General features: G+C 62.3%; 1 protein-coding gene across 2 annotated transcripts; it reads left to right on the forward strand.

Moving 5' to 3' along the window:
• FLNC (filamin C) lies at positions 1–26,222 on the forward strand. Of its 2 annotated transcripts, XM_037512919.2 has the most exons (48): positions 1–396; positions 4,807–5,055; positions 6,592–6,689; positions 6,829–6,979; positions 7,070–7,188; positions 7,373–7,450; positions 7,681–7,843; positions 7,957–8,157; positions 8,872–9,009; positions 9,374–9,500; positions 9,640–9,776; positions 9,974–10,167; positions 10,254–10,367; positions 10,965–11,108; positions 11,305–11,428; positions 11,552–11,712; positions 11,920–12,010; positions 12,095–12,264; positions 12,473–12,590; positions 12,681–12,943; positions 13,309–13,906; positions 14,503–14,676; positions 14,782–14,944; positions 15,238–15,398; positions 16,082–16,249; positions 16,324–16,447; positions 16,940–17,096; positions 17,170–17,359; positions 17,494–17,517; positions 17,622–17,869; positions 18,307–18,387; positions 18,666–18,765; positions 19,086–19,226; positions 19,500–19,628; positions 19,723–19,896; positions 20,543–20,704; positions 20,809–21,012; positions 21,331–21,483; positions 21,577–21,699; positions 21,817–22,059; positions 22,205–22,474; positions 22,566–22,703; positions 22,957–23,072; positions 23,659–23,791; positions 23,886–24,062; positions 24,238–24,456; positions 25,006–25,215; positions 25,330–26,222. In XM_037512919.2, the coding sequence occupies exons 1-48, from the start codon at positions 42–44 to the stop codon at positions 25,515–25,517; spliced, it is 8,163 nt and encodes a 2,720-aa protein (XP_037368816.1). In that variant the 5' UTR covers positions 1–41; the 3' UTR covers positions 25,518–26,222. The 2 variants fall into 2 exon arrangements, with proteins under 2 accessions (XP_037368816.1, XP_037368825.1); XM_037512928.2 differs by lacking the exon at positions 18,307–18,387.
• The last annotated feature ends 35 nt before the right edge of the window (positions 26,223–26,257 follow it).

The raw sequence follows: 26,257 nt of genomic DNA on the forward strand, positions 1-26,257 counted from the left end.
GCCGCGCCCCGACCCCGCCGCGCAGCACCCCCGGCGCCAGCATGATGAACAACAGCGTCTACACCGACCCCGCGGGCCTCGGCCTGGGCGACGAGGCGGACGACATGCCGTCCACCGAGAAGGACCTGGCGGAGGACGCGCCGTGGAAGAAGATCCAGCAGAACACCTTCACGCGCTGGTGCAACGAGCACCTCAAGTGCGTGGGCAAGCGCCTCACCGACCTGCAGCGCGACCTCAGCGACGGGCTGCGCCTCATCGCGCTGCTCGAGGTGCTCAGCCAGAAGCGCATGTACCGCAAGTTCCACCCGCGCCCCAACTTCCGCCAGATGAAGCTGGAGAACGTGTCCGTGGCCCTCGAGTTCCTCGAGCGCGAGCACATCAAGCTCGTGTCCATCGGTCAGTGCGGGCGGGAGCGGGGGGTGCCCCGGAGCGGCTGGCCCCGGGGCGGAGGGGACGCGGGGGTTCGGGGGAGGCAGGTGCGGGGCGTGCGGGGCGGCTGAGACGGGCGCCGGGAGACACCCTGGCCCCCGGCCTCCTGCGCGCCGCGCGCTGCCTTCACCCCTTTCTCAGAACTGTTGGCCTTGGGGGCTGCCTGGGGGTATCCAGACCTCAGGGTTCCTAAGCCCTCCAGCTTCTCCATCCCCCGAAGACTCCCGGCAGCCCGCTCCTGCTTCCTCTCGGATCCTCTTTCCTACCGCCCCGCCATCCACCCAGCCCGTGCTGGAGAGGGCTGACCAGGGCCCCGACACTGACTCCGGGGGGTCTCCCCCTGAACAGAGCAAAGGGTTTCCCAGCCTCCCAGCACCTCCGCAGGGGAGGAGCAGGTCCGGGTCAGGCCCATGGAGGCAAAGAGTGCTGGGGTCCGGGCAGTTAGGGGGGCCCAGACTGGCTCCTAGGCAGCCCCAGGGCCAGGCGGGGCACAGCCTCAGAAACCTAAAAAGGCGCTGAGAGAGGGCAGGGAGCCTTAACCCCTGCTGGTCCTCCAGCCACTTCAGCCTGTGGAGGAGGGGGCTCCCACATAACCGTGACCCCCACCAAGCCCGTCCCCTGGAGCAGGATTGGCTGCGGCTAAAGCTCTGGGCTGCCAGGAGAGAGGGGAAGGCCTGGAGCAGGGAGGAAGTCATTGAGTGTAACCAGATTTGGAAGGTGTGTCGGTGCTGTGTGGGGGTGGGGAGGCGCTCTAGGCTTGGGAGCCCGGGAGTCTGGGGTGGGCTCGGAGTGGACCGAGGCTGCCCCTCTCCTGGCAGCAGGGCACACATCCCCGCAGGCTGGGGGGCCTGGGGAAGACCCCCTACTCTGGTGCTGAGGTCTTAAGAGTACTGCAGTGATTGAGAGGAAAGTGTCATTTGCGGGGTGCACCCTCGGACCACAGGAGAGGAGTAGCACTTGGGGTCAGGTGCCTACCAAGCCAGGCTGACCCAGACTTCTCCAGATGGAGGAATGTCTGTTCACCCCCATCTCCTGCAGGGTGTCTCTAGGCCTCCTGAATTAGCGACTGAGGTCAGTCTGAGGCCCTTTGCCCTGTCCAGTCCCATCTCTAGGCCTTACCCCCTCCTGCCCCAATACTGCCCCCCCCACCCGCGCTGGCCTGGAAATAGCCCTGCCTCCGTGACACAGCAGATGTCTCTGAGCTTTCCAGAAGGACAAGCCTGAGGACAGGGGTGGGGGAGGGGGCCCTGGTGTGTGTAGTTGGGGCTGAGGCTACTTGAGGGTGTGTACGTTGGGGTGGGGGACCAGAGATAGCCCTGGGCTGCGACCCCCAACACACTGGGATCTGACAGACTGGATGGTCTCGCCTAAGTGGGGTGTCGCGGGACAGCCTGGAGCCTCACCAAGGCTTTATAGGAAACTGTTCAGCCTTTCCTCCCCTCCCCGCTGCGGGGGCGGCAGGCCCCTCTCCAGGCCTCATCCTTCCTGAGCGCACCTCTCCCTTCCCCCATGGCGGTGCCTGGCTCCGGCCCCCTTGGCTCAACGGTGAAGGGGCCGGCTCAGAGTAGAGGGGGAAGAAGCAGCAGCGGCTGTGGAGGCGGGAGGGAGCGCCTCGGTTCCCGCTGGGAGGAAGGGGAGCCATTCCCTATTTGGGCCAAGTGGCTCACTCACTGATGAGATAAGCTGTCAGCAATTCTGCTGCTGGGCCGGAGGCTGACACTGGAGGGGAGGGGGCCTGGGGGCGGGGCGCTCTACCCTGAAACGAGGGAAAGGGGTTCCCACCAGGGGGGCATCCTGCTTCCTCGGGCTCCCTCATCCCACTCAGTAGCGGCTGTCCAGGGACCTCCTCCTGGCGCCGTCTCAGGACTGAACTGAGCCTCTGGGCACCTGGGAGGGGGTCGGAAAGACTCCCTGCATCCCTGTCTAGGAGAGAGGTGAGAGCGGAGAAGTGCCCTGGAGATGGGGCACCCATCCTGGGTTTAAGGAGCTGTGTCCCCTACTACCCAGTCCCGGCCCCCACCACCCCCTCAGCCCCTCTGAACAAAGAGGCTTATGAGGCAGCTCTGTCCCGCAGCTGTTCCCCAGTTGCTATTCCACCTCCTTGAGCCAACAGCCGAGGGAGGGGCTGGAGGGGGCAGCAGCTGTCCCGGCACCTCCCTCAGCGGCCTTTCTCCTCCCCCCTCCACTTGAGGCCTGGGGTGGCCTCTGGGACTGGCTGTGGGGCTCCTCCCACCCCTTTGGGGGTATCCCCAGGCAAGTGGGGTGGGAGGAAGAAAGCCTGGTGAACCTAGCTGCCTGGTCTCCAAGGCGGGAGAGAGAGGAAGGTCAAGCTCCCGGATGGGATGCAGGCCTACCCCTCTCTCTCCACAAGCCACAGCAGACCACTTGCTGTCTGGCCCGAGGCCAGTTGCTGGGGAGAGCCTCTCTCTTCAGCAAATATGAATGACCCCCCCCCCAACACCTCAGGCCCCCTAGCTCTAGCAACCTCAAGGCCTCCCTCCTGGGGGCCTGGCTCCAGTTTACAAGAAACTCTCTGGGTGTGCCAGCCGAGGCTTTGGAGGCTGTCAGGGTCGTGCGAGGCTCTGGGGACTGGGTGTCAAGACTGTGTGAAAGTGCCGTGGGCCTGTGTGTTAGAGAGAGAATGTAGCCTAGCACCGGAGCCGGGAGGGAGTGTGTCATGGAATCTGAAAGCTGCCAAACCATTGTGCTGCAGTGTAGCCAGGGGGAGAGGGGGCGGGCTGGGGAGCTGAGGGGAAGGAAGGATGAATCAGTGAATGGGTGGGGGAGCCAAGGGGCCCCCAGCCCACTGCCAGAGGGACCTAGAGACAGGTGGGGGTGGGGTGGGGGATGCTGCGGTTTCCTAGGCCCATGCTTGCCTAATGCTGCACCCCCCTAGATGGGGGGTGGCTCAGGGGGAGAGGGGAGATATGTGTGGGGTTGCCTTCAGCCCCACCCTTTCCCATCTCTCTGGCAACAGCAGTAAACAAGGCTGAGTCTTCTGCCCCCTCCCAATCTCCTAAAACAGCACTGGGAGAGCTGATGGATTTCAGGCCTGCAATGCTCTTTACAAATAAGCTAGATTCCAAAGATCTATAACCTGGATCGCCTCGGCTCCTGCATATTTCTCTTTGGCTATTATGAGATTTCCCCAAATCTTAGGGAATCCTGTCTAGTCCCTTGTCTTTCCCAAAGTTTGGGGATAGGCAATAGGGTCTCATCTGAGGCTGAGTCCTCAGAGACCTTTCTCTTGGCTCTTGTGAAGCCGTGGACTCCTAGCATTAGAAAACATGATTTTCTTTTTATTTTTATTTATGCAAACAAGAACTGGGGTACAGACCAGAGATGGAGAGGGTGAGAGGATTCACCAGAGACAGGGTGGGGAACAGAACAGGCAGACTGATGAAATACACTGCTGAGGGGAGCAGAGGGTGAGACAGGAGAGGTCTGCTGCGCCATGTGGGTTGCTGCCTGGCCAGGGATCTAATTCGTGTTGCAGATAGTGCTGTGCTTAACCGCTTGCGCCACCAGGGAGGCCCCAGAAAACATGATTTTCAAGCTTTCAAGCCCTCCCTTCTCCTAGAACTTTGTTCAAAAAGCCTTTTATGGCATCCAGAGGAGAATCTGGCTGGTAGCAGTCATCTCTACTCCTCTCCAAGTTCAGTGTTTAAAATATTCATTCATTCAACCAATGTTTATTTTATTGAGATGCTGCAAAGTTCTAGGCCCTGAGTTTGGGAAGGTAAAATCCAGTGTTTAGAGTGAGAGAAAACAGACCAAACGAAAAGGTGCATACGGCATGATTCCCCTTGTACCAAACTCTAGAAAACACACACTAGTCTCTAGTGACCAAGGTCAGACCCCTGGTTGCCTGGGAAGCGGGGATAAAGAGGGGCAGGAGAGTAGGATCACAAAGGGGTCCCTGCAAGGAAACTTTAGGAGGGAGGGATGCAGTTATAATCTTGACTTGTGGGGTGATAGCTTTATGTGTTTATACGGATTGTCAAAGCTTACCCAGCTGTACTGTCTACATGCGTGGTTTGTTGCATGTTAAACATACCTCAGTGAAACTGTCAAAAAATGAAATGAACCAAAACAGTGTCTGCTCCCAAGAGCTCGCAGTCCCAGCTAGTTTCCTGGATGCATCTAACCTAAGTGGAGGCCCACTCCAGGGCTGCGGTAGAGGTGGGGGTACCTGCTGCAGGAATGCCCTGGGCAGCAGCCTCATTGAGAGGGAGGGGTCCCTAAGGCTGGGCCTTCCTGGAGGGAGAGAACCTGGTAGGCAGAGAAGGACTAGGTCCAGGAGCAGGGGCGGTAGGGCATCGTGGGGGCGGAGGGGCCAGGCTCTCCTGAGCACCTCTTGTCCTTTCTTGTCTACAGACAGCAAGGCCATCGTGGATGGGAACCTGAAGCTGATCCTGGGCCTGATCTGGACTCTGATCCTGCACTACTCCATCTCCATGCCCATGTGGGAAGATGAGGAAGATGAGGACGCCCGCAAGCAGACTCCCAAGCAGCGTCTGCTCGGCTGGATCCAAAATAAGGTGCCCCAGCTGCCCATCACCAACTTCAACCGTGACTGGCAGGATGGCAAAGCTCTGGGCGCCCTGGTGGACAACTGCGCCCCTGGTGAGTGGACCCACGGGCCCAGCACGGAGCCCTTAGCCCAGAAGGAAAGTTGGGACTAGCTGGTGGTCCTGAGATTGTGGCTGCCAGAATATTTCAGGGCCCCCGGGGAATAGAAACAGAGATCACTGTGGGCACCAGGCCCTTGCTGATGGGTGTGCCAGATCCTGCAGGCTTAGAACCCCTCATTTCATTGACAAGGACCCTGAGGTCCAGAGAAGGCCAGTGACTTGTCCAAGACAGCACAGTTGATCTGTGGCAAAACTGAACCAGGGTCTCAACTCCCTACTCCCTCAACTTCCTACTTTGCCACACGGGCAAAAGTTGAGCGGAGGCAGGGGGCGTGCGGTGGTTCCTGCAGCAAGAAGGCCAGGTGTTAGACCCAGAAAAGTTCTTTGAGAGACCGTGGACCAATTTTGAGAAGGGGCTGAAGCCCAGGGTGGTGTGGACTGAGGCTGGTGTGGCTTGCCCAGGGCAGGCGACCTCTCCCCACGCAGGCTCTGGCCTGGTCAGAGGGGCAGCTCGGGAGACTGAGGATCGCGGGTGAGAGCCTTGCTCTGTGTCCAGCTTCTTCTCTGACCCTCATCTGAGAAGACAGATCTTCTGACCCTCTGGGTCGGTAGGCTCTGCCCTTGGGGAGCCATGGCCCCTTGGGAGAATCCTCCCCCAATCTGGGGTCAACCGTGGGGCAGGGGGTAGGAGGCCGGGGCACTGGCTGCCTGGGAAGCATTCCCAACTGCTGAGCCATTGCCCGCAGCTGGTGTGGCTGCCAGCAGTGAGCTCAGCTGTTCTGGCCAGTCTTGGATTCCAGCCTTTGAGCCGGCCCCTTCCCCCGACAATGAGCATCGCCCCCCAATCAGCCACCGGCTCTGGCCTGGCCCTAGCAACCCCTGTCCCTATACTTCTGCCCAGGAGCCGTTTGGAGCTGCCTCAGCCGCCCTCCCATTAGGAGGGCTGGGTTCTAGATGCCATAGAGGAGAACCCACCCTCTCCCAACAAGCCCTCAATGCCTCAGTTTCCCCAAGTGGGCAGTTAGGAGGGAGAGGGAGTCTTATGCCCTAAAGTAGATGTGGGAAATGCTGGACGTCCAAGGCTTCAGGGCAGCTGTGACAGGACCTTCTGGGGAGGGGTTGGAGGCACATGTGGACAGGACTCTGCCTCCTCTGCCCACCCTGGGGCAGCAGAAATGAGACAGGAGGGGTCTGGGAGGAGGAGCCTTCACAGGGGTCTGGCGTTCAGGGTCTCTGCTGCGGCCCGGACAGGCAGGAGACCGGCTGGTAGGGCTGGTGCCAGGCTGCGTCAGCCAGGGCAGAAAGGCCTATTGTTGCTACTAGGCAGGGCTGCCGTGCCTCGAAGCGGTGGCGGGCAGCTCCACTGATGGACTGTAAGGTTGGGGGTCAGCAGGAACCTGGCCAGTCAGGGGCCTGAAGCTGTGTGGGAGTGGGTGTGAACCCCCGTCTGTGAGGGCATGCATGAGCAAATGCTCTGCATTCTGGCTCTGCTCAACCCTCGTCGCCATCTCCTCTGCCCTCTCTCTAGGCCTCTGCCCTGACTGGGCAGCCTGGGACCCCAACAAGCCCGTGCAGAACGCCCGGGAGGCCATGCAGCAGGCGGACGACTGGCTCGGGGTGCCCCAGGTATTCTCAGACTGAGTAGGGGAAGAGTACAGAGCAGGAGGGCCAGGGTGGAGGGTGGGCCTCTCCTGGTCAGGGCGTGGGTGGGCATAGGGGCTGCCAGGCAAGAAGGCACCTTGAAACTCCTTTCCTCCTATGGCAGGTGATTGCCCCCGAGGAGATCGTGGACCCCAACGTGGATGAGCATTCTGTTATGACTTACCTGTCCCAGTTCCCCAAGGCCAAGCTCAAGCCTGGAGCCCCTGTTCGCTCCAAGCAGCTGAACCCCAAGAAAGCCATTGCTTATGGGCCTGGTAGGTGTGGACCCCCTGATGGCTCTGGGCAGGCGGGACCTGCTAGGATGGGTGTCCTGAAGTAATGGGGCTCTGCCCTCTGCCCCTCAGGCATCGAACCCCAGGGCAACACCGTGCTGCAGCCCGCCCACTTCACGGTGCAGACCGCGGATGCCGGCGTCGGCGAGGTGCTGGTCTACATCGAGGATCCCGAGGGCCACACCGAGGAGGTATGGGGAGGCGGGAGGCGCTGGGGACACAGCGTGGGTGGAGAGCGATAGGATGGCCTGGAGCCTGTGCCAGCGCCACCCACTGTGCTAGGGGCTGGGAGGACTCTCCAGGGGGCTGCTGGGCCCTGTGGGGTCAGCAGGGGCTACTGCCGCCACGACTCCCAATCTCTTCCCTTCCCAACAGGCCAAGGTGGTTCCCAACAATGACAAGGACCGCACCTATGCTGTCTCCTACGTGCCCAAGGTCGCGGGGTTGCACAAGGTACCCGAGGGGTTTCGCTTCCCCCCCAGTTGATTCACAGCGTTGGCTCTGGCTGAATGGAGCTCTGAGCTCCACCTCTCTGAGCTCCCTCTCTGAGCTCACACCCCCTCACCTCCCATCCCCCTACCCCGTTCACCGCCACCCACCTCTACCCTCTTTGCCCCTGCTCTGCCCTTGACCCCTCAGAACTGCTCTCCCCTAGAAGCTAACCTCTGACTCCTGACCCTCAGGTGACCGTGCTTTTTGCTGGCCAGAACATTGAACATAGCCCCTTTGAGGTGAATGTGGGCATGGCCTTGGGTGATGCCAACAAGGTATCAGCCAGAGGCCCTGGCCTGGAGCCTGTGGGTAATGTGGCCAACAAACCCACCTACTTTGACATCTACACTGCGGGTAAGAATGAGCTGGTTGGTGAGACGTCAGGCGGGGACTGGGGGGCAGTCTCTGGGGGAGGTAACCCCCAGCACCCGTGAGTGCCCAGACCTGACAGCCTTTGTCCACGGCAGGGGCCGGTACTGGTGACGTCTCCGTGGTGATTGTGGACCCGCAGGGCCGGCAGGACACGGTGGAGGTGGCCCTGGAGGACAAGGGCGACAGCACATTCCGCTGCACGTACAGGCCGGTGATGGAGGGGCCGCACAAGGTGCACGTGGCCTTCGCTGGGGCCCCCATCAGCCGCAGTCCTTTCCCTGTCCAAGTGGCAGAAGGTAAAAGCCCTTTACCTCTCGCACCCTCACTCCCCAAGGCCCGGACACAGCGCGCTGCCACCACATTCTCGGTCTGAGGACTTGTGGGAAATGAAGTGCTCACCCCACAGGGCCGGGTAAACCCGCTGAAGCTGACGAGGGGCAGGAGAAGCCAGGGGTGGGGCTCTGGAGAGATCTCATCCTACCCCACAAGGGCAGACACCACAGAGAAGGATTCCAGCTGCCACCTTGGAATGGCCTGGTGGAAGTGACAGGGCGCAGGGATGGGAGCATGTACGGGGAGCACCCACACACCAGGCCCTGGGGAGTTGACTCCTCCCACTCGGGTCTCTTCCTGCCCGTCAGAGCCCTTGCCGCTGCTGCTCGTCCCCTTGGTGACCCCGTCCGCAGTCCGCAGGCCAAGAGAGTGGTGCCACGTTAGCACTCGCCAGCAGAGGCGGGCCGGGCATCGCTGAAGGGTCTCACTCTGGGGGCCCAGTGAAAAAGGGAGCTTTGTAACTGGCCTGCTGGGGGCCTGTGACCGGCTCCCTGCCCAGCATGGCTCCCAGCTGCCCCTGTTGTGTCAGGGGCAGGGGAGGGGAGAGAGGCTCGCACGAGGCCGTGGCCCGTGCCTGTCATGAGGACTTTGCACAGTGAGGTGGAGGATGAGGTGTGAGAGACTGGGGCCTCCAGGCTCCTCAGCACACTAATCTCTCCCCTCTTCTCTTCCCCCAGCCTGTAACCCCAATGCTTGCCGTGCCTCTGGGAGAGGCCTGCAGCCCAAGGGCGTGCGTGTGAAAGAAGTGGCTGACTTCAAGGTGTTCACCAAGGGTGCTGGCAGCGGGGAGCTCAAGGTCACAGTCAAAGGCCCAAGTGAGTGCCAGGGCCTAGGGCCAGGGATGGGGGTGGAAGGGTGGGGGGCAGGGAAGAAATACGGCCTGTGTTGGGACTCCCTGAAGACTGTGACAGCCAGGACCATGCCTCCCGCAGAGGCTCCAGGAGACTTGGGATTTCGAGCACTCTGTCTCCTCTCTGCCTCAGTTTCCCAGTCTGCAGCCTGGGATGATACGCTCCCCCAGCGTGCTGCATGGGGAACATGTGGTTTCTGCCCCGAGTTTCAGCTCTGCCCTGCCCGCCTGTAGCTTTGCCTCAGGGTGGCACTGGGGCCCAGGGCTCCCTGAAGGAGCAGAGGAGCTGGCACTCACAGACCCTTGATGCCCTCCCCGCATCTCCTCAGAGGGCACCGAGGAGCCGGTGAAGGTGCGGGAGGCTGGAGACGGCGTGTACGAGTGTGAGTACTACCCGGTGGTGCCTGGAAAGTACGTGGTGACCATCACATGGGGCGGCTACGCCATCCCCCGCAGGTAAGTCCATGCACTCCTTGCCTTCCTCTCTGCCCTCAACCTGTGGGGGAGAGACAGGCTTCCTGCGACTCTGGGGGAAGAGGCGGGTAACTGTGAGGAGGCACTTCCTGGCTCTGACGCCAGCAATCTGTTTGTCTAGCCCCTTTGAGGTGCAGGTGAGCCCAGAGGCAGGAACTCAGAAGGTCCGGGCCTGGGGGCCTGGTTTAGAGACTGGCCAGGTGGGCAAGTCAGCCGACTTTGTGGTGGAGGCCGTCGGCACGGAGGTGGGGACACTGGGTAAGTGACTGGGCTGCCGGGGGGATCCTGGAAAGTGGTGTGATGGAGGGGTTCTCGGGACAGGACGCAGGGATGCTCGGTCATGTCGGGGTGAAATGGAGAGGTGGGGTATCGGGGTAACGAGCAAGGGTACTAGGGGCCAGCCTGAGTGTCCAGGGTGCCTCTTTTCCCTCTGACCCTCCCTGCCTGGAACCCAGGCTTCTCCATCGAGGGGCCCTCACAAGCCAAGATCGAGTGTGACGACAAGGGCGATGGCTCCTGTGACGTGCGGTACTGGCCCACGGAGCCCGGGGAGTACGCCGTGCACGTCATCTGCGACGACGAAGACATCCGAGACTCGCCCTTCATCGCTAACATCCAGCCCGCCCCGCCTGACTGCTTCCCTGACAAGGTGGGGCCCCAGCCCTGCACCCTGGCGTGGAAGGGGGCGCTGGAGGGGGATCCCCAACCCAGCCCTTTCCTCTGGCCCTCACACAGGTGAAGGCCTTTGGGCCCGGCCTGGAGCCCACTGGCTGCATCGTGGACAAGCCCGCAGAGTTCACCATCGATGCCCGCGCAGCTGGCAAGGGAGACCTGAAGCTCTACGCCCAGGTGCGGCCTTGCCCGACCTCACTGTCCCCGCCGCCCTGGTCAGGGAACCTAGGAGGGCTGGGGGCAGGTGGGAGGCAGGGCTCTACGGGCAGGACACGATGTCTTACTAGCATTGATCTTAAAAACATGTCTCTATTGATACGTTTATATACACACACTAAAAATTTGCAATTAAAAGCTGATGTGCTCGAATAGGACATTGGTTTCCCAAGTCAGGTTCTCAGATGGGTGTCTCTTGACCCCTGGAGGTTAATGAATGTTTTCTTGGGTCCAAGAGGATGATTTTTCTTTGCAAGGCTCGTTACTCACTCATAGGAACATTGATTTAGCCCAGCCTCTGCTCCACCAACACATTTCAGAGACAGACTGGGAGGCCAGGCCACCAGATGGCCTCGAGCCAGGTCCCCGGGCGCCCAGGGTGCTCTCTGGCCACCAGAGCAAGTGGAACCGGGCTCTGTGGTCTGGAGGGGGGGGGGGGGGCGCAGGGCCTGTGAGCCTGGCGGTGGGAGGGGAGGTGGTCGCCGGAGGCCGGCAGAGGGCGCTGTAGCTCTGAGGCGGCCAGAGCGCTCTAAGGCCTTGCTTGGGGGACTCCCACAGGACGCCGATGGCTGCCCCATCGACATCAAGGTCATCCCCAATGGCGACGGCACCTTCCGCTGCTCCTACGTGCCCACCAAACCCATTAAGCACACCATCATCGTCTCCTGGGGAGGCGTCAACGTGCCCAAGAGCCCCTTCCGGGTGCGTCTCCCTCACCCTGCCCCTTGCCTTCTGCCAGGGGTTCCAGAGGGAGGGGGGACCCCCCACGTGGAAGAGGTTGGCTCTCCAGGCCCCACCACAAGACCCCCGCCGGGAGGTTGGGACTGACCCTGCTAAAGCCGGGGTTGGTGGTGCTGGGAAGGGCATCTCACTGAGCACGGACGTCTCCTCCCCACAGGTAAACGTGGGAGAGGGCAGTCACCCGGATAAGGTGAAGGTGTACGGCCCCGGCGTGGAGAAGACCGGTCTCAAGGCCAATGAACCCACTTACTTCACTGTGGACTGCAGCGAGGCGGGGCAAGGTGAGTCCAGCTGCGGCCTGGGCAGGAGGCGCTCACCCTGGGCTCTGGGCCAGCCCTGTGGGAGGGTCCCTGAAAGAGGTTGCTGAGCCCCCCACTCATGGCCTCCTGCCTGCCTCCCCTCAGGCGACGTGAGCATCGGCATCAAATGTGCCCCGGGAGTAGTGGGCCCCGCAGAGGCTGACATTGACTTTGACATCATCAAAAATGACAACGACACCTTCACAGTCAAGTACACGCCGCCGGGGGCCGGCCACTACACCATCATGGTGCTGTTTGCCAACCAGGTACGCCGCCTCGACTCTTGGTCGTCACCTGCACCTGCACCTCCCAAGTCTCCCCTGGCAACTTGAGACGCTATCGTTTGGGGACAAGTCCACGGCCATTGGGCACTTCCTGTGTCCAGGCAGTGTGCCCCAGAGGAAATGGGGGGGCCAGGGGTCTCTTTTAGAGTCTGCCCTTGTGCACCCTGACCTGGCCTCTTCTCCACCCAGGAGATCCCTGCCAGCCCCTTCCACATCAAGGTGGACCCATCCCATGATGCCAGCAAAGTCAAGGCTGAGGGCCCCGGGCTGAACCGCACAGGTGGGCACCTGGGCTGGGCTGGGCTGGGCTGGGCTGGGGTGTGGGGGCCACCAGGTCCTCACCACCGTTTGATGGGCCCCCCAGGTGTAGAAGTTGGGAAGCCTACTCACTTCACGGTGCAAACCAAGGGAGCCGGCAAGGCCAAGCTGGACGTGCAGTTCGCTGGGGCCGCCAAGGGCGAGGCTGTGCGGGACTTCGAAATCATAGACAACCACGACTACTCCTACACCGTCAAGTACACCCCGGTCCAGCAGGTATGCCCTGTTCCCTTCCATCCCCCCCCATCCTGGCAGACGGGGTGCAGGTCTCCTTCCTCCGGTCTCATAGGACCAGTTCTGGATCTTGGCCCCTTTCCTGCCCCCATCCTCACAGTGGACTCTGCCTCAGGTCCACCTCGGCCAAGGGCATGTTGCCAGCCTGTGTCTAAGCCGCCCAGATCTGACCTCCTGCTGTATCCAACAGGGCAACATGGGAGTGACGGTGACCTATGGTGGGGACCCTGTCCCCAAGAGTCCCTTCGTGGTGAACGTGGCGCCCCCACTGGACCTCAGCAAAGTCAAAGTTCAAGGCCTCAACAGCAGTAAGTGGGGCAGGAGCTGCCCTGGCAGGCAGGGGTGCTGGGAGGAGGTGGGCTGGAGTCTTTGCTCACAGCGACCTTGCCTCCGTGCAGAGGTGGCTGTGGGGCAAGAGCAGGCGTTCTCTGTGAACACACGGGGGGCTGGCGGTCAGGGCCAGCTGGATGTGCGGATGACCTCACCCTCCCGGCGACCCATCCCCTGCAAGCTGGAGCCTGTGAGTGGAGGAGACGCCCAGTCTGTGCGCTACATGCCCCCTGAGGAGGGGCCCTACAAGGTGGACATCACCTACGACGGTCACCCGGTGCCCGGCAGCCCCTTTGCCGTGGAGGGCGTCCTGCCTCCTGACCCCTCCAAGGTGAGGAGATAGTCTGGTGGGAGCTGGGTGTCAGGGGCTTGTAGGATGAGTCACAGGGGTGGAGGCCAGAGGGGCTGATGTACCTGGAGGGACAGAGTCAAGGATCCAGGTATCCCCCACCATAGGACCTGCCTTTGAGACAGCTTAGCAATTAAGAACTGAGTCTTGGGTCAGGCCTGGATGTGAGTCCCAGGTCCACTAATTGGGACAAATGATTTCACCTCTCTGCCTCAGTTTCCTTATCTGGAACTGCTGAGAACCAGGTCTGTAGTAGCTGCCACAGTAGAAGGTGCTCAGCTGAGTAGGGAGCCATCAAGGCTGGGCGCGGAGGGTGGAAGGAACCCACAACCTGCCTCTCCTTCTAGGTTTGTGCTTACGGCCCTGGGCTCACGGGCGGACTGGTCGGCACCCCGGCCCCGTTCTCCATCGACACCAAGGGGGCCGGCACCGGCGGCCTGGGGCTGACTGTGGAGGGCCCCTGTGAGGCCAAGATCGAATGCCAGGACAATGGCGATGGCTCGTGTGCCGTCAGCTACCTGCCCACCGAGCCGGGCGAGTACACCATCAACATCCTGTTTGCCGAAGCCCACATCCCCGGCTCACCCTTCAAGGCCACCATCCAGCCCGTGTTCGACCCCAGCAAGGTGCGGGCCAGTGGGCCGGGCCTGGAGCGAGGCAAGGCTGGCGAGGCGGCCACCTTCACCGTGGACTGCTCGGAGGCGGGCGAGGCTGAGCTGACCATCGAGATCCTGTCAGACGCCGGCGTCAAGGCCGAGGTGCTGATTCAAAACAATGCGGACGGCACCTACCACATCACCTACAGCCCCGCCTTCCCTGGCACCTACACCATTACCATCAAGTATGGTGGGCACCCTGTACCCAAGTTCCCCACCCGCGTCCACGTGCAGCCCGCCGTGGACACCAGTGGAGTCAAGGTCTCGGGGCCCGGCGTGGAGCCTCACGGTGAGTGAAAGGAGCCATCAGGTGTCCAGTCAGGGAGCCAAGGGAGTCGGCAGTGCCGAGGGCTTAGGAGGCCTCTGTAGGGCCAGTGGAGGGCTCTGGATGATCCTGAAGTCCTTGGGCTCAGATACCCCGGAGGGGGAGCCAAGGGCAAGGGCAGGGTCTGGAGCTTTGCTTTTACTTTTATGGCAAAATTTTGTCTGCCCGTGGCCATTTTTCTGGGGGGAGCCTCGACCTCCATGAGCTTAAGGGGCCCTGACCTGAACTCATGAGAAACCTGCTCTGGAGGGTGCTGAGGAAGCTTTGCAGTATAAAGTGACAAGACTCAGCTCAGTAAGGGGAGTAGGCCACCTGCTGGGGCCAGACCTGAGCTGGGCATGGGGTGGGGCGCACAGAAGCATGTGAGATCCAGAGCAACTGAAGGGAGTGAAAGTGGGGGCTGTGGGAGACGGAGCTGAGCTCAGGCCCAGAGGGTGGCCGGCTCGGGCTGGGAGGGAGCAGGTGGAGAGGAGCTGTGGCCTCAGAGTTGTGGGGGGCAGGGGAGCTACTGTGTGAAAACTACCCCCAAACCTCGCTGAGCTGTCTCTCCTGGGACCCAGGCGTGCTGCGGGAGGTGACCACCGAGTTCACCGTGGACGCAAGATCCCTGACAGCCACCGGCGGGAACCACGTGACGGCCCGAGTGCTCAACCCCTCCGGGGCTAAGACAGACACCTACGTGACGGACAATGGGGACGGCACCTACCGCGTGCAGTACACGGCCTACGAAGAGGGTGAGGGGCCTGACCGAGGGCGGGGGTGTGCGGTCACAGCGTCCTCAGGGCCGCAGGGTGGTGGGGGCCGTGCCCACCCTGACTCGTTCGTGGGCCGGCCTCCAGGTGTGCACTTGGTGGAGGTGCTGTATGATGACGTAGCTGTGCCCAAGAGCCCCTTCCGAGTGGGCGTGACCGAGGGCTGCGACCCTACCCGCGTGCGGGCCTACGGACCAGGCCTGGAGAGCGGCCTGGTCAACAAGGCCAACCGCTTCACTGTGGAGACCAGGTATCCTCCCCTTTCCCAGCCTCGGCCCTGATGCTCTGGCCACCGTGATCCCAGCCACTTGCCCTCCCCCTTGTCCTTCTGCAAGTGCCTCACCCCTGCCCCATCCCCTCTCGAGGGTCACTCAGACCCAACCGCCAGGGTCTCAGATCCGCCCCTGTAGGTGGGCCCTCCTCAGCCGGGCCCCCATTGGCCTATTCCCCACAGCCCACACCCTCCCCGGCCCCACCCAGCTCAGCTGCCCTTCAAACCCCACCGGCTGCTCCCGCTCAGCTGATGGAGATGTCCTCCTGCAGGGGAGCCGGCACCGGGGGCCTCGGCCTGGCCATCGAGGGCCCCTCGGAAGCCAAGATGTCCTGCAAGGACAACAAGGACGGTAGCTGCACCGTGGAGTACGTCCCCTTCACTCCTGGAGACTACGACGTCAACATCACCTTCGGCGGGCGGCCCATCCCAGGTGTGCGGAGAGGGCTGGCGGGCCCAGCGGGAGGGAAGCTGGACGTGGGCTGTGGAGGCTCCTCCCAGGGCAGACGCCATGAGCCCAGCAGCAGGGGCAGGGAGAGGCAGGCATGGGTGCTGAGAACGTGGCCGGGGCAGGGCGGTGGCATCCTGGCCTTTGGCCGGAACACCAGAGCCCCGGGGTTTGGTCACTCAGACCCAGTCCAGGCCACTCTCACCAGGAGGCCCGCCTCTGCCACCCTCGTGCTCTCGCTGCCTGCACAGCCAGGGCCCCCTGTTCCCCACACGGCCCAGCTGCTGGGCAGCAGCTCACGCCTTCAATTATCCAATCACTTGGGCCTGCTGAAACTGGGTGTTACCTCCCCCAGCCCCAGCTTATCTAATTTCACACGGTCAAAATACATTTTACTTTTGAAATGCTCCTTTTTTTAACATTTTATTAATTCATGAAGTGCTTCTTCCAGGCTTATGGTCCAAATGAGTGAGGCTTGCCCAGCCTGTCTGCAGCCAAGTTTATTTATCCCTGCTTCTGTGTTCGTAGCACGTTCCTAAGTGTTTGCCCACGTTGGTCTGGCCTCCCTGGGGCATCTCAAAGGCAGGACAGGCCTCCCTGGCCGCTCAGTCTCAGAGAGACCCACCTGGCATGTGGGTAGGGACTAATGAGGGCCCTTCTCTGTGCAGGGAGCCCGTTCCGCGTGCCGGTGAAGGATGTGGTGGACCCTGGGAAGGTGAAGTGCTCGGGGCCGGGGCTGGGGGCCGGTGTCAGGGCCCGAGTACCCCAGACCTTCACAGTGGACTGCAGCCAAGCTGGCCGGGCCCCCCTACAGGTGGCTGTGCTGGGCCCCACAGGTATGGAATGTCGGGCAGAGTGGAGGTGGGACCGGGTGCCGGGAGCCTGTGCTGATCCTGCGCCCCTCACCCAGGTGTGGCTGAACCTGTGGAGGTGCGTGACAACGGGGATGGTACCCACACTGTCCACTACACCCCCGCCACTGACGGGCCCTACACGGTAGCTGTCAAGTACGCCGACCAGGAGGTGCCTCGAAGGTGAGGACCAGCTTTGGTCTCCTGGGCTGTGACGAGCTCTGAGGCGCTCCCAATGGGGTCGTCAGACCTACTGGGCCCCCGGAGAGACCTAGGAGAACCCATCCCACTTACATTGGCCTCATCCAGTCTCTGTTGCCCCATCTGCTCTTCCTCTGGGCTCCCTGCCCCGGAAGCAGCAGGCCCGGGGGTGCTCCTCCTTGGGCCGTCCCTCGGTGTAGCTTTCCCCCCAGGAAAAGGCAGGGGAGGGGAGGGGGCAACCTCCAGTGCCCTCCTCTTGGATCAAACCATGGCATTTCCTGGAAACAGACTATAAATGCTCCAGCCCCATCAAGGAGGGCCCGAGTGACCCTCCCCAGACAGGGTGTGATGTGGCTCTGGGAACTGTCCCGCCTCCCTGGCCCGTGGAGTTTTCTCTCCTGCTTTGAATGTGGGAAGAACTCCAGGCCTCCCGTCCGACCTCCAGCCAACTCTCCATCCTTTCTGCCCCACCAGCCCCTTCAAAATCAAGGTGCTTCCAGCCCACGATGCCAGTAAAGTGCGGGCCAGCGGCCCCGGCCTCAACGCCTCCGGCATCCCCGCCAGCCTGCCCGTGGAGTTCACCATCGACGCCCGGGACGCTGGTGAGGGTCTGCTCACCGTCCAGATCCTGGTGAGTGCTCGCACAGCTTGCCTGCAGGCCAGCCTCTGGGCACAGGCAGGCCTTGACCTCTGCTCCTCCCCAGGACCCCGAGGGCAAGCCCAAGAAGGCCAACATCCGGGACAACGGGGACGGCACCTACACCGTGTCCTATCTGCCAGACATGAGCGGCCGCTACACCATCACCATCAAGTACGGCGGCGACGAGATCCCCTACTCGCCCTTCCGCATCCATGCCCTGCCCACCGGGGACGCCAGCAAGTGCCTTGTCACAGGTGGGCACCCATCCCACTTCCCCTGCCCACGGCCACCACCCAGGTCCCTGGCCCAGACCCCAGGGTGCCACTGGTCAGGGAGGTACCCCCCCCCCCCGCACACTGTACCACCTCACATTCTTCTCTATTTCCAGTGTCCATTGGCGGCCACGGCCTGGGTGAGTCCTCTTTCTCTTCTGGCTGTGGGCGGGTGGCAGGAGCACCTGGGGACAGAAGGGACCCGGCGCTCACAGACCCCTGACCTGGCTCTCCTGTGCGGCAGGTGCCTGCCTGGGCCCCCGCATCCAGATCGGGGAGGAGACGGTGATCACCGTGGACGCCAAGGCAGCAGGCAAGGGCAAGGTGACTTGCACGGTGTCCACGCCCGACGGGGCAGAGCTCGACGTGGACGTGGTTGAGAACCACGACGGCACCTTCGACATCTACTACACAGCGCCCGAGCCGGGCAAATACGTCATCACCATCCGCTTCGGAGGCGAGCACATCCCCAACAGCCCCTTCCACGTGCTGGTAAGCATCGCGCGGGGCAGGACTAGATGTAGGTGGAGGCTTGGGAGGGGGGCCAGGCCCTCTTAGCAGCGGCAAGGCATCCCAGAGCCTGTCCCCAGGTCTGAAGGATTATGGGCCCACGGTGCTCGGGTCAAGCCGTCGCTCTGTCTGAGGCCTCCTGACCCAGGAGGAGAGCCCTCCCTCCGGCGCCTCTGGCGGTGGGTCAGCTCTTTGGCTGGTCAGTTCCTCTGACCCTCAGGCCCACCGTCTGGCACGCCTCCCCAAGATGGCCCTGCGGGACAAGGAAGCGTTCCAGAGGGTAGTGGGCGAAAGCTACCCGTCCATCCCGGTGGCGGGGCAGCCCAGGATGTGGGCCCCCAGTTATACCGAGCCAGCTTCTTGCCACTCAGGCTAGCCCGGCCCGCCGCAGCCTTGCTCTCCCATGCCTTGCCCCGCAGGCGTGTGACCCCATGCCCCTCGTGGAGGAGCCCTCCGACGTGCTGCAGCTGCCCCGGCCCAGCGCCTACCCCACACACTGGGTACTGCCCTGCCCCTGGCAACACCGCGCCCCTCCTCTTCAGCCTTCATTTCTTCCTTCTGTTCCTCAGTGGTTTGGGGTCGTCTCGGGGAGCAGGCGGGGCTCGGGTCCCTGAGCTGGGCACGGCACCTCTTCTCTGCAGCTGATGCACCTCTGCTGCACTCTGGCTTCACCATTAACCGTCTCATTCTTTCCTCATTTTCTTGGACTTCAGTCACGGCTCAGGTCAGGCTCGCCAGGCCACCCCAGCCTCTGACTGCTCCCTCTCACCCGCCACAGGCCACCGAGGAGCCAGTGGTGCCCGTGGAGCCAATGGAATCCATGCTGAGGCCCTTCAACCTGGTCATCCCCTTCACGGTGCAGAAAGGGGAGCTCACAGGTACTGCCTTGGGGCCTTGCGGCATGAGGGCTTAGAGGAAGGTTACCTATTCCAGGCCCTTGAGGTGACTGGCTCGGTATAACTGGTATAACTGGGCTCGGTATACTGAGGCCCAGAGAGAGGGAAGTGAGCTGCCCGGCATCGCACAGCAAGCCGGGCAGAGCTGAAACCGGCTCAGGCCTCTGTCCCAGGTCAGGGCTCGTCCCAGCATCCCAGGCTGTCTCCGACCTGACCTCTGGGGTGGAAACACACACAGGAGCAGGGGCTGGGGTGCGGTAGGAGAAACCAGGGTCCCCGACATGACTGTGTCTGCCTGGCAGGGGAGGTGCGGATGCCTTCTGGAAAGACCGCACGGCCCAGCATCACCGACAACAAGGACGGCACTATCACGGTGAGGTACGCGCCCACGGAGAAAGGCCTGCACCACATGGGGATCAAGTACGATGGCAACCACATCCCAGGTGAGCCGGGGGCCAGGCTGCCCGGGGCTGGGCTCAGTGCAGCCCACTGCCACTTCGTTCTTGCTGCCTTCTTCCCACAAATCTTTATTGAGCGCCTGTGATGCACAGACACCGGGCAGTTCCAGGGGAGGCTTATGCCTAGTGGGAAGCAGACTTCCACTGGTCAGGTCCCTATGGAGAGAGGTGGGGTCTAGCAGGAAGGCTGTGGAAGGTGCTGAGGGGGCCATGGTGGGCTCCATAGCTGACCTAGCCCCTTTTCCTGTTCACCCCCAGGGAGTCCCCTGCAATTCTACGTGGATGCCATCAACAGCCGCCACGTCAGTGCCTACGGACCCGGCCTGAGCCACGGCATGGTCAACAAGCCAGCCACCTTCACCATTGTCACTAAGGATGCCGGGGAAGGTGAGGTGGCTGCAAGCAGGGCGCTGGGGTGGGGGGCCAGCGGGAGCAGGGGTAGGAGCAGGACCTCTGATCTCAGCTCCGCCTCTCTCTACAGGCGGTCTGTCCCTGGCGGTGGAGGGCCCGTCCAAGGCAGAGATCACCTGCAAGGACAACAAGGATGGCACCTGCACCGTGTCCTACCTGCCCACCGCACCCGGAGACTACAGCATCATCGTGCGCTTTGACGACAAACACATCCCCGGAAGCCCCTTCACGGCCAAGATCACAGGTGGGTGGGCACGTGGGCGCTCCGGCCCGGCCCACAATGGCTGTGCAGACCATATGTCCAAGTCTCCCCAGCCGAGGTCCGCTCAGGCAGCTGCTGAGCTCAGGCGAGGGGGCTCAGGTAGAGCCGTCTGAGGTGGAAGGGATCGTTTTTGGAGAAAACGTTATGGGGCATGTAAGGAACTCTCCTGTCTGCACGGGTGAGAAACAGCCACCCACCCTCCATGTCTTGAAACTCTTTTCGTCTTTGAAGTAACTCAAGCTGAGGTGTGGAGAATCCTGGGGTATTGATAGTTGAGGAAACCAGCCGGCCCAGAGAGGCCAAGCAACTTAGAGCCCCACAGCAGTCAGGGCCTCTGGCGTCTGGTCTAGCCTAGTGTTTTGTTTCCACGCGTCTGTGCAACTCATATTAAAATACACAAATTAAGGCTGCAACCTGCTCTGGAGAGACGCCCACTGGGGGGCCTGTCCGCTACCCAGCAGCTAACCTGTGAATGAAGGCTGTTCTCCTGGGTGCTGAGCCTCTCTGAGCCTGTGGGCGGTCCCCAGTCTCTGTTGAGTTCAGGGGGGACCTGCCAGGGAGTCTCTGGACACCACAAGGGTGGGGCCTGCCTGCAGTCACAGCTGCCTGACACCCCGGCCCTCCCCAGGCGATGACTCCATGAGGACATCCCAGCTGAATGTGGGCACCTCCACGGATGTATCGCTGAAGATCACCGAGAGTGACCTGAGCCAGCTGACCGCCAGCATCCGTGCCCCCTCGGGCAACGAGGAGCCCTGCCTGCTGAAGCGCCTCCCCAACCGGCACATTGGTGAGTGAGGGGCCCGGCACAGGGGCCGAGGGGGGAGGAGGGCCCAAGAAGGCACCCTCTGCCCGGCCCAGGACACGACGACTGACCCCTGCCCCCCTCCACAGGAATCTCTTTCACCCCCAAGGAGGTTGGGGAGCATGTGGTGAGCGTGCGCAAGAGTGGCAAGCACGTCACCAACAGCCCCTTCAAGATCCTGGTGGGGCCGTCTGAGATCGGGGATGCCAGCAAGGTGCGGGTCTGGGGCAAGGGCCTGTCCGAGGGACACACCTTCCAGGTGGCTGAGTTCATCGTGGACACGCGAAATGCAGGTATGTCTTGGCCCAGAGACCCTTCCGGTCCAGTGAGGACAGGCCAATACCCCCTTGGCCGTAGCGTCTGTGAGGGTGGATTCGCATATGGGGGAAGAGCTCAGCTGTCCCCGAGTGTCTCTTGCCCTCATTCACGGGCACCCAGGAGGCTTAACGTAGGGAATTTTCCAGACTGCCTCCCCCTGGGTCAGTGTCTGGCTCACCCCTGTTCCCCCCGGGCCATCTTTCATTAGTAGCTAGTAGACCCCTGGGTGCCCATTCCGGATGGAGCTTGGGGACAGCAGAGTGGCAGGGACTGAGGGTGACATGTCCCGCCAGGCTATGGGGGCCTGGGGCTGAGTATTGAAGGCCCCAGCAAGGTGGACATCAACTGTGAAGACATGGAAGACGGCACATGCAAAGTCACCTACTGCCCCACCGAACCCGGCACCTACATCATCAACATCAAGTTCGCCGACAAGCATGTGCCAGGTGAGGCTCTGGGCTGCGGCCGGGAGGCCAGAGGACAGGAGCCCGGGGGCCGGTGTGAGGCGCCTGAGCCACCCGCCCTTTCTCCCCCTGCAGGAAGCCCCTTCACGGTGAAGGTCACCGGCGAGGGCCGCATGAAGGAAAGCATCACCCGGCGCAGACAAGCGCCTTCCATCGCCACCATCGGCAGCACCTGCGACCTCAACCTCAAGATCCCAGGTGTGAGCCCAGAAGAGCCTGGGCCCGGGCGTCGGGGAGGGCGGGGCCCGGAGCCTGCCCTTGGGCCCCCGCCCCGCTTGCTCACCTCCCTCCTCTCCCTGGCCCCGTGTCCCCCAGGGAACTGGTTCCAGATGGTGTCAGCGCAGGAGCGCCTGACCCGCACCTTCACGCGCAGCAGCCACACGTACACCCGCACCGAGCGCACCGAGATCAGCAAGACACGGGGCGGGGAGACCAAGCGGGAGGTGCGGGTGGAGGAGTCCACCCAGGTCGGCGGAGACCCCTTCCCCGCCGTATTCGGTGACTTCCTGGGCCGAGAGCGCCTGGGCTCCTTCGGCAGCATCTCCCGGCAGCAGGAAGGTGGGCAGGGCTGGCTGGGCCCTACAGGGATGCCGGGGCCTTTGGCTCCCCAGGACACAGTGGGGCAGAGGGGGCTTTCCCGCGGAGGGAGGGTCCGAAGCCCTGAACGGCCCCAGCGTCTCCCTGACAACCGCCACCCCCGCAGGTGAGGCCAGCTCTCAGGACATGACCGCACAGGTGACCAGCCCGTCGGGCAAGACGGAAGCCGCGGAGATCGTGGAGGGCGAGGACAGCGCCTACAGCGTGCGCTTCGTGCCCCAGGAGATGGGGCCCCACACGGTCACTGTCAAGTACCGAGGCCAGCACGTCCCCGGCAGCCCCTTTCAGTTCACTGTGGGGCCGCTAGGTGAAGGCGGTGCCCACAAGGTGCGAGCTGGAGGCACGGGGCTGGAGCGCGGCGTGGCGGGCGTGCCAGGTGAGCAGCGGGCGGCCAGGAGGAGGCCTGGGGCAGGGCAGCCAAAGGGATGGGCCGTGGTGCTAAAGGGGTCCCCCTGCCCTGTCTCCAGCTGAGTTCAGCATCTGGACCCGAGAAGCGGGCGCCGGAGGCCTGTCTATCGCTGTGGAGGGTCCCAGCAAGGCGGAGATTGCATTTGAGGACCGCAAAGATGGCTCCTGTGGGGTGTCCTATGTTGTTCAGGAGCCAGGTAGGTGTCCTTGACGGGGTGAGGGTTGGCCCCGCCTCACCTTGCAGATGGGGTCTTTTCATGGGGACAGTTGGGGCTGCAGGACTCCCCCTCCCCGTGGCCCCGCTCTGCCTGTCTCCCTCGGGCCCTGGGGGTGTGGATGGTGTCAGGCCCAAGCCCTGACCCAAGAAGCCTGTCCTGGGTGAGGCTGGGGGTGGTTCTGCCCTGCCAGCCCCCACCCCAGGGCCCGTGCTGACTGGCCTCTGCCCCCCAGGTGACTATGAGGTGTCCATCAAGTTCAACGATGAGCACATCCCAGACAGTCCCTTTGTGGTGCCCGTGGCCTCCCTCTCAGATGATGCCCGCCGCCTCACAGTGACCAGCCTCCAGGTGTGTGCCCCGGTGCTTGCTCCGCTGCCTGAGAGATGGGCAGAGGTCCAGGCAGCCCATGTCATCAAGGGCTTTCAGTGACCTTGGAGGGGCCAGACAGGTGTTCCATCTGGCCATACCCCCTTCTCCTAGAGTAGTCAGCCTCAGAGTCCTTGTGCCTCTCCTCTCCCCCCACTCTAGACTCGGGGTGCATCCCTCACCCCCAGGCTCATTCTCACATCTCCCAGTCTCCCCGTTGCCTGCTTCCTCCAGGGAATGCCCAGGCCAAGTCCAGACTCTTCTTTCCTTATCCGAGCTCACCAGCCATACAGCAGGGTCAGGCATCGGGCTTTTCAGTGTCTGGGTCTTTGGCCAGGCAGGCACCCCATCTCTTGCCCTCCCATCGGGCCCAGTACAGCCAGGTGGGCCCACCTCTTAGCAGGTGGATGCCAAGGCCACAGGCCCAGCCCCTGCCACCCATAACCTTGTTGAGAACCTGAGATCAGCCATGCTGGGGTTGGGAGGTGGGGGCCCTTGGGCTGGGGGTGCAGGGAGGAGTGCGCCCGACCCTCCCAGGAAGCCTGAGCCTCTTCTGTGGCCTCCGCAGGAGACGGGCCTCAAGGTGAACCAGCCAGCGTCCTTCGCAGTACAGCTGAACGGTGCTCGGGGGGTGATCGACGCGAGGGTGCACACGCCCTCGGGTGCGGTGGAGGAATGCTACGTCTCTGAGCTGGACAGTGGTGAGCTGGCCCTGCCCCTCCCTGCCAGGTCAGCACCTTCTGGGAAGGCCAGGGGAAGGATCAGGGGCTCACCCACAAACCCTCTGCCCCACAGACAAGCACACCATCCGCTTCATCCCCCACGAGAATGGTGTCCACTCCATCGATGTCAAGTTCAATGGCGCCCACATCCCTGGCAGTCCCTTCAAGATCCGAGTTGGGGAGCAGAGCCAGGCCGGGGACCCAGGCTTGGTGTCAGCCTATGGTCCTGGTCTTGAAGGAGGCACCACTGGTGAGAGCGGGGGCTGGGAAGGAGGGGTGGATGTTGTGGTGCTTTGTCTCTAGTCCTGTACCACCTCGGAGGCAGGGGCAGTGCTGATGGAGCCTGCTCTGGGGGGGGCTGGGGCCCCGGCCAGCTCTGGGCTGCCGAGTCCTTCCTGCTACATCCTTGCTGCCTCTGGTCCCAGGTGTGTCCTCAGAGTTCATTGTCAACACCCTGAACGCGGGCTCGGGAGCCTTGTCTGTCACCATTGACGGCCCCTCCAAGGTGCAGCTGGACTGCCGGGAGTGTCCTGAGGGCCACGTGGTCACTTACACGCCCATGGCCCCTGGCAACTACCTCATTGCCATCAAGTATGGCGGCCCCCAGCACATCGTGGGCAGCCCCTTCAAGGCCAAAGTCACAGGTGAGTACCCTGGGAGGGTGTTTGCAGCCCAGCCCATCCCGGTTGGCTCTGGGTCTCCATCTGCCCCAAACATCACGGTCAGGTTCCCGGGACGAGGGCGGGCCTGGCTTGGCACAGTACGCCACTCTGTGGAGTCTTATAGAAGCATTTTTAAGAATCAACGCCTCCTTCTTTACTGTTGCCCATCACTGATCTTTCCCCTGCAGTGGCCCCCAGAATTTAGCTTCCAGGAGGACAGAACTCAGCAACTATGTAGTAGGCGTCACTTTTGTAAACGCATGAAGGATTAGTTGAATTTTTAAAGCCAGACTTACTACCCTGCAGCTTGAGGTCCCAAAGTCCAGAGGGTGAGGGACAGGGCCTTCGGAGGCCCAAGATCTTGGATAAGCCTGCCCGGAGCCCGGAGCCTGGGCTTCTTTGGAGTGGGGTGTCTCCACCAAGGAAGGGAGCATGGGGCCCCAAGTAATGTCAGCTCCAGGCGAGGGCCCACTTCCCAGGGAGGAAGGCAGGTCTCCAACCTCACTAATGGCCACCCTACTCACCCCTTAGGTCCCCGGCTGTCTGGAGGCCACAGCCTTCACGAAACATCCACAGTTCTGGTGGAGACTGTGACCAAGTCGTCTTCCAGCCGGGGCTCCAGCTATAGCTCCATCCCCAAGTTCTCCTCAGACGCCAGCAAGGTGGTGACACGGGGCCCCGGCCTGTCCCAGGCCTTCGTGGGCCAGAAGAACTCCTTCACGGTGGACTGCAGCAAAGCAGGCAGGCCGAGGAGGGGGGCGGTCTCCCGGGGGCTGGGGGGTGGACACGTCCACAGGAGCATGCGGGTGCTCTAGGCCCTGGTGTGAGCCCGCCCCTCGCTGCCTCCCTCTCCAGGTACCAACATGATGATGGTGGGCGTGCACGGGCCCAAGACACCCTGTGAGGAGGTGTACGTGAAGCACATGGGGAACCGGGTCTACAACGTCACCTACACCGTCAAGGAGAAAGGGGACTACATCCTCATCGTCAAGTGGGGTGACGAGAGTGTCCCCGGAAGCCCCTTCAAAGTCAATGTGCCCTGAATCCCAGAAGTGCCTCCCCCAGCCTCGGCCTCCACCTCTGGCCAAACACAAACTCACACACGCCCCGAAGTGTCACACCCAGATGCACACGCACAGGATCAGACACCACAAACACCTGCCTTGGAGTGTGACCTGGGCGGCGTGTGTCCCACCCATGTGCCCGGGGGATGGAGGGCCTTGTCCGTTTCAGGCCGCCGTCCCTCTCCTCAAGTGTGTCATGAAGGCACTCTAGGGGCTGGGGTGGAGGCCAGGGAAACCCTGAGTTTTCTGGTGGGGGTAAGGCCAGTGGGGCAGCATGTGTTTGGGGGTGTCTGCATGTATGAGAGAGGTCACCCTCAAACCATGCTGCGGCCAACTTCCTCGCCGTGAGGACTGTGTCTGGCCCCTCTGGTGGCCACGAGGACTTGGAAAAGCACAATCAGAGAAGAAAACAGATCCAGAACCAGTGGCAGCTTTGGCATTGGCCCGGCCCTGGAGTGACTGAAAACCCCCAGCCAGGCTTCCTGGAGAACTGATTTCTTTCTTTCTTTTTTTATGGTTGCACAGCTCTGCCCCATGGGGGCCTTTTTTACACACTGCGAGGCCCAGCTTTCTGGGGGGACTTTTGCACATGTCATGCAGCTCAGCTGGGAGCTGCTTAGGTGGAAAACTCCAAATAAAGTGCGGCCTGTCGCAGAGGCTAGGCTGGTCTTTGTGTGTTTTCTGTGCCAGACGCCTTCCAGTCTGCCGACACCAACATC

This window comes from Talpa occidentalis, unplaced genomic scaffold, assembly GCF_014898055.3.
Source record: "Talpa occidentalis isolate TD23 unplaced genomic scaffold, MPIMG_talOcc4v2.1, whole genome shotgun sequence".
Taxonomy (NCBI): Eukaryota; Metazoa; Chordata; class Mammalia; order Eulipotyphla; family Talpidae; genus Talpa; species Talpa occidentalis.

Coding starts and splice junctions, on each gene's coding strand:
- FLNC (XM_037512919.2), top strand. CDS start 42: ATGATGAACAACAGCGTCTACACCGACCCCGCGGGCCTCGGCCTGGGC. Junction 17,360..17,493: donor CAGCAAGTGCCTTGTCACAG/GTGGGCACCCAT, acceptor CTCTATTTCCAG/TGTCCATTGGCGGCCACGGC. Junction 20,705..20,808: donor CCTCCCCAACCGGCACATTG/GTGAGTGAGGGG, acceptor CCCCCTCCACAG/GAATCTCTTTCACCCCCAAG.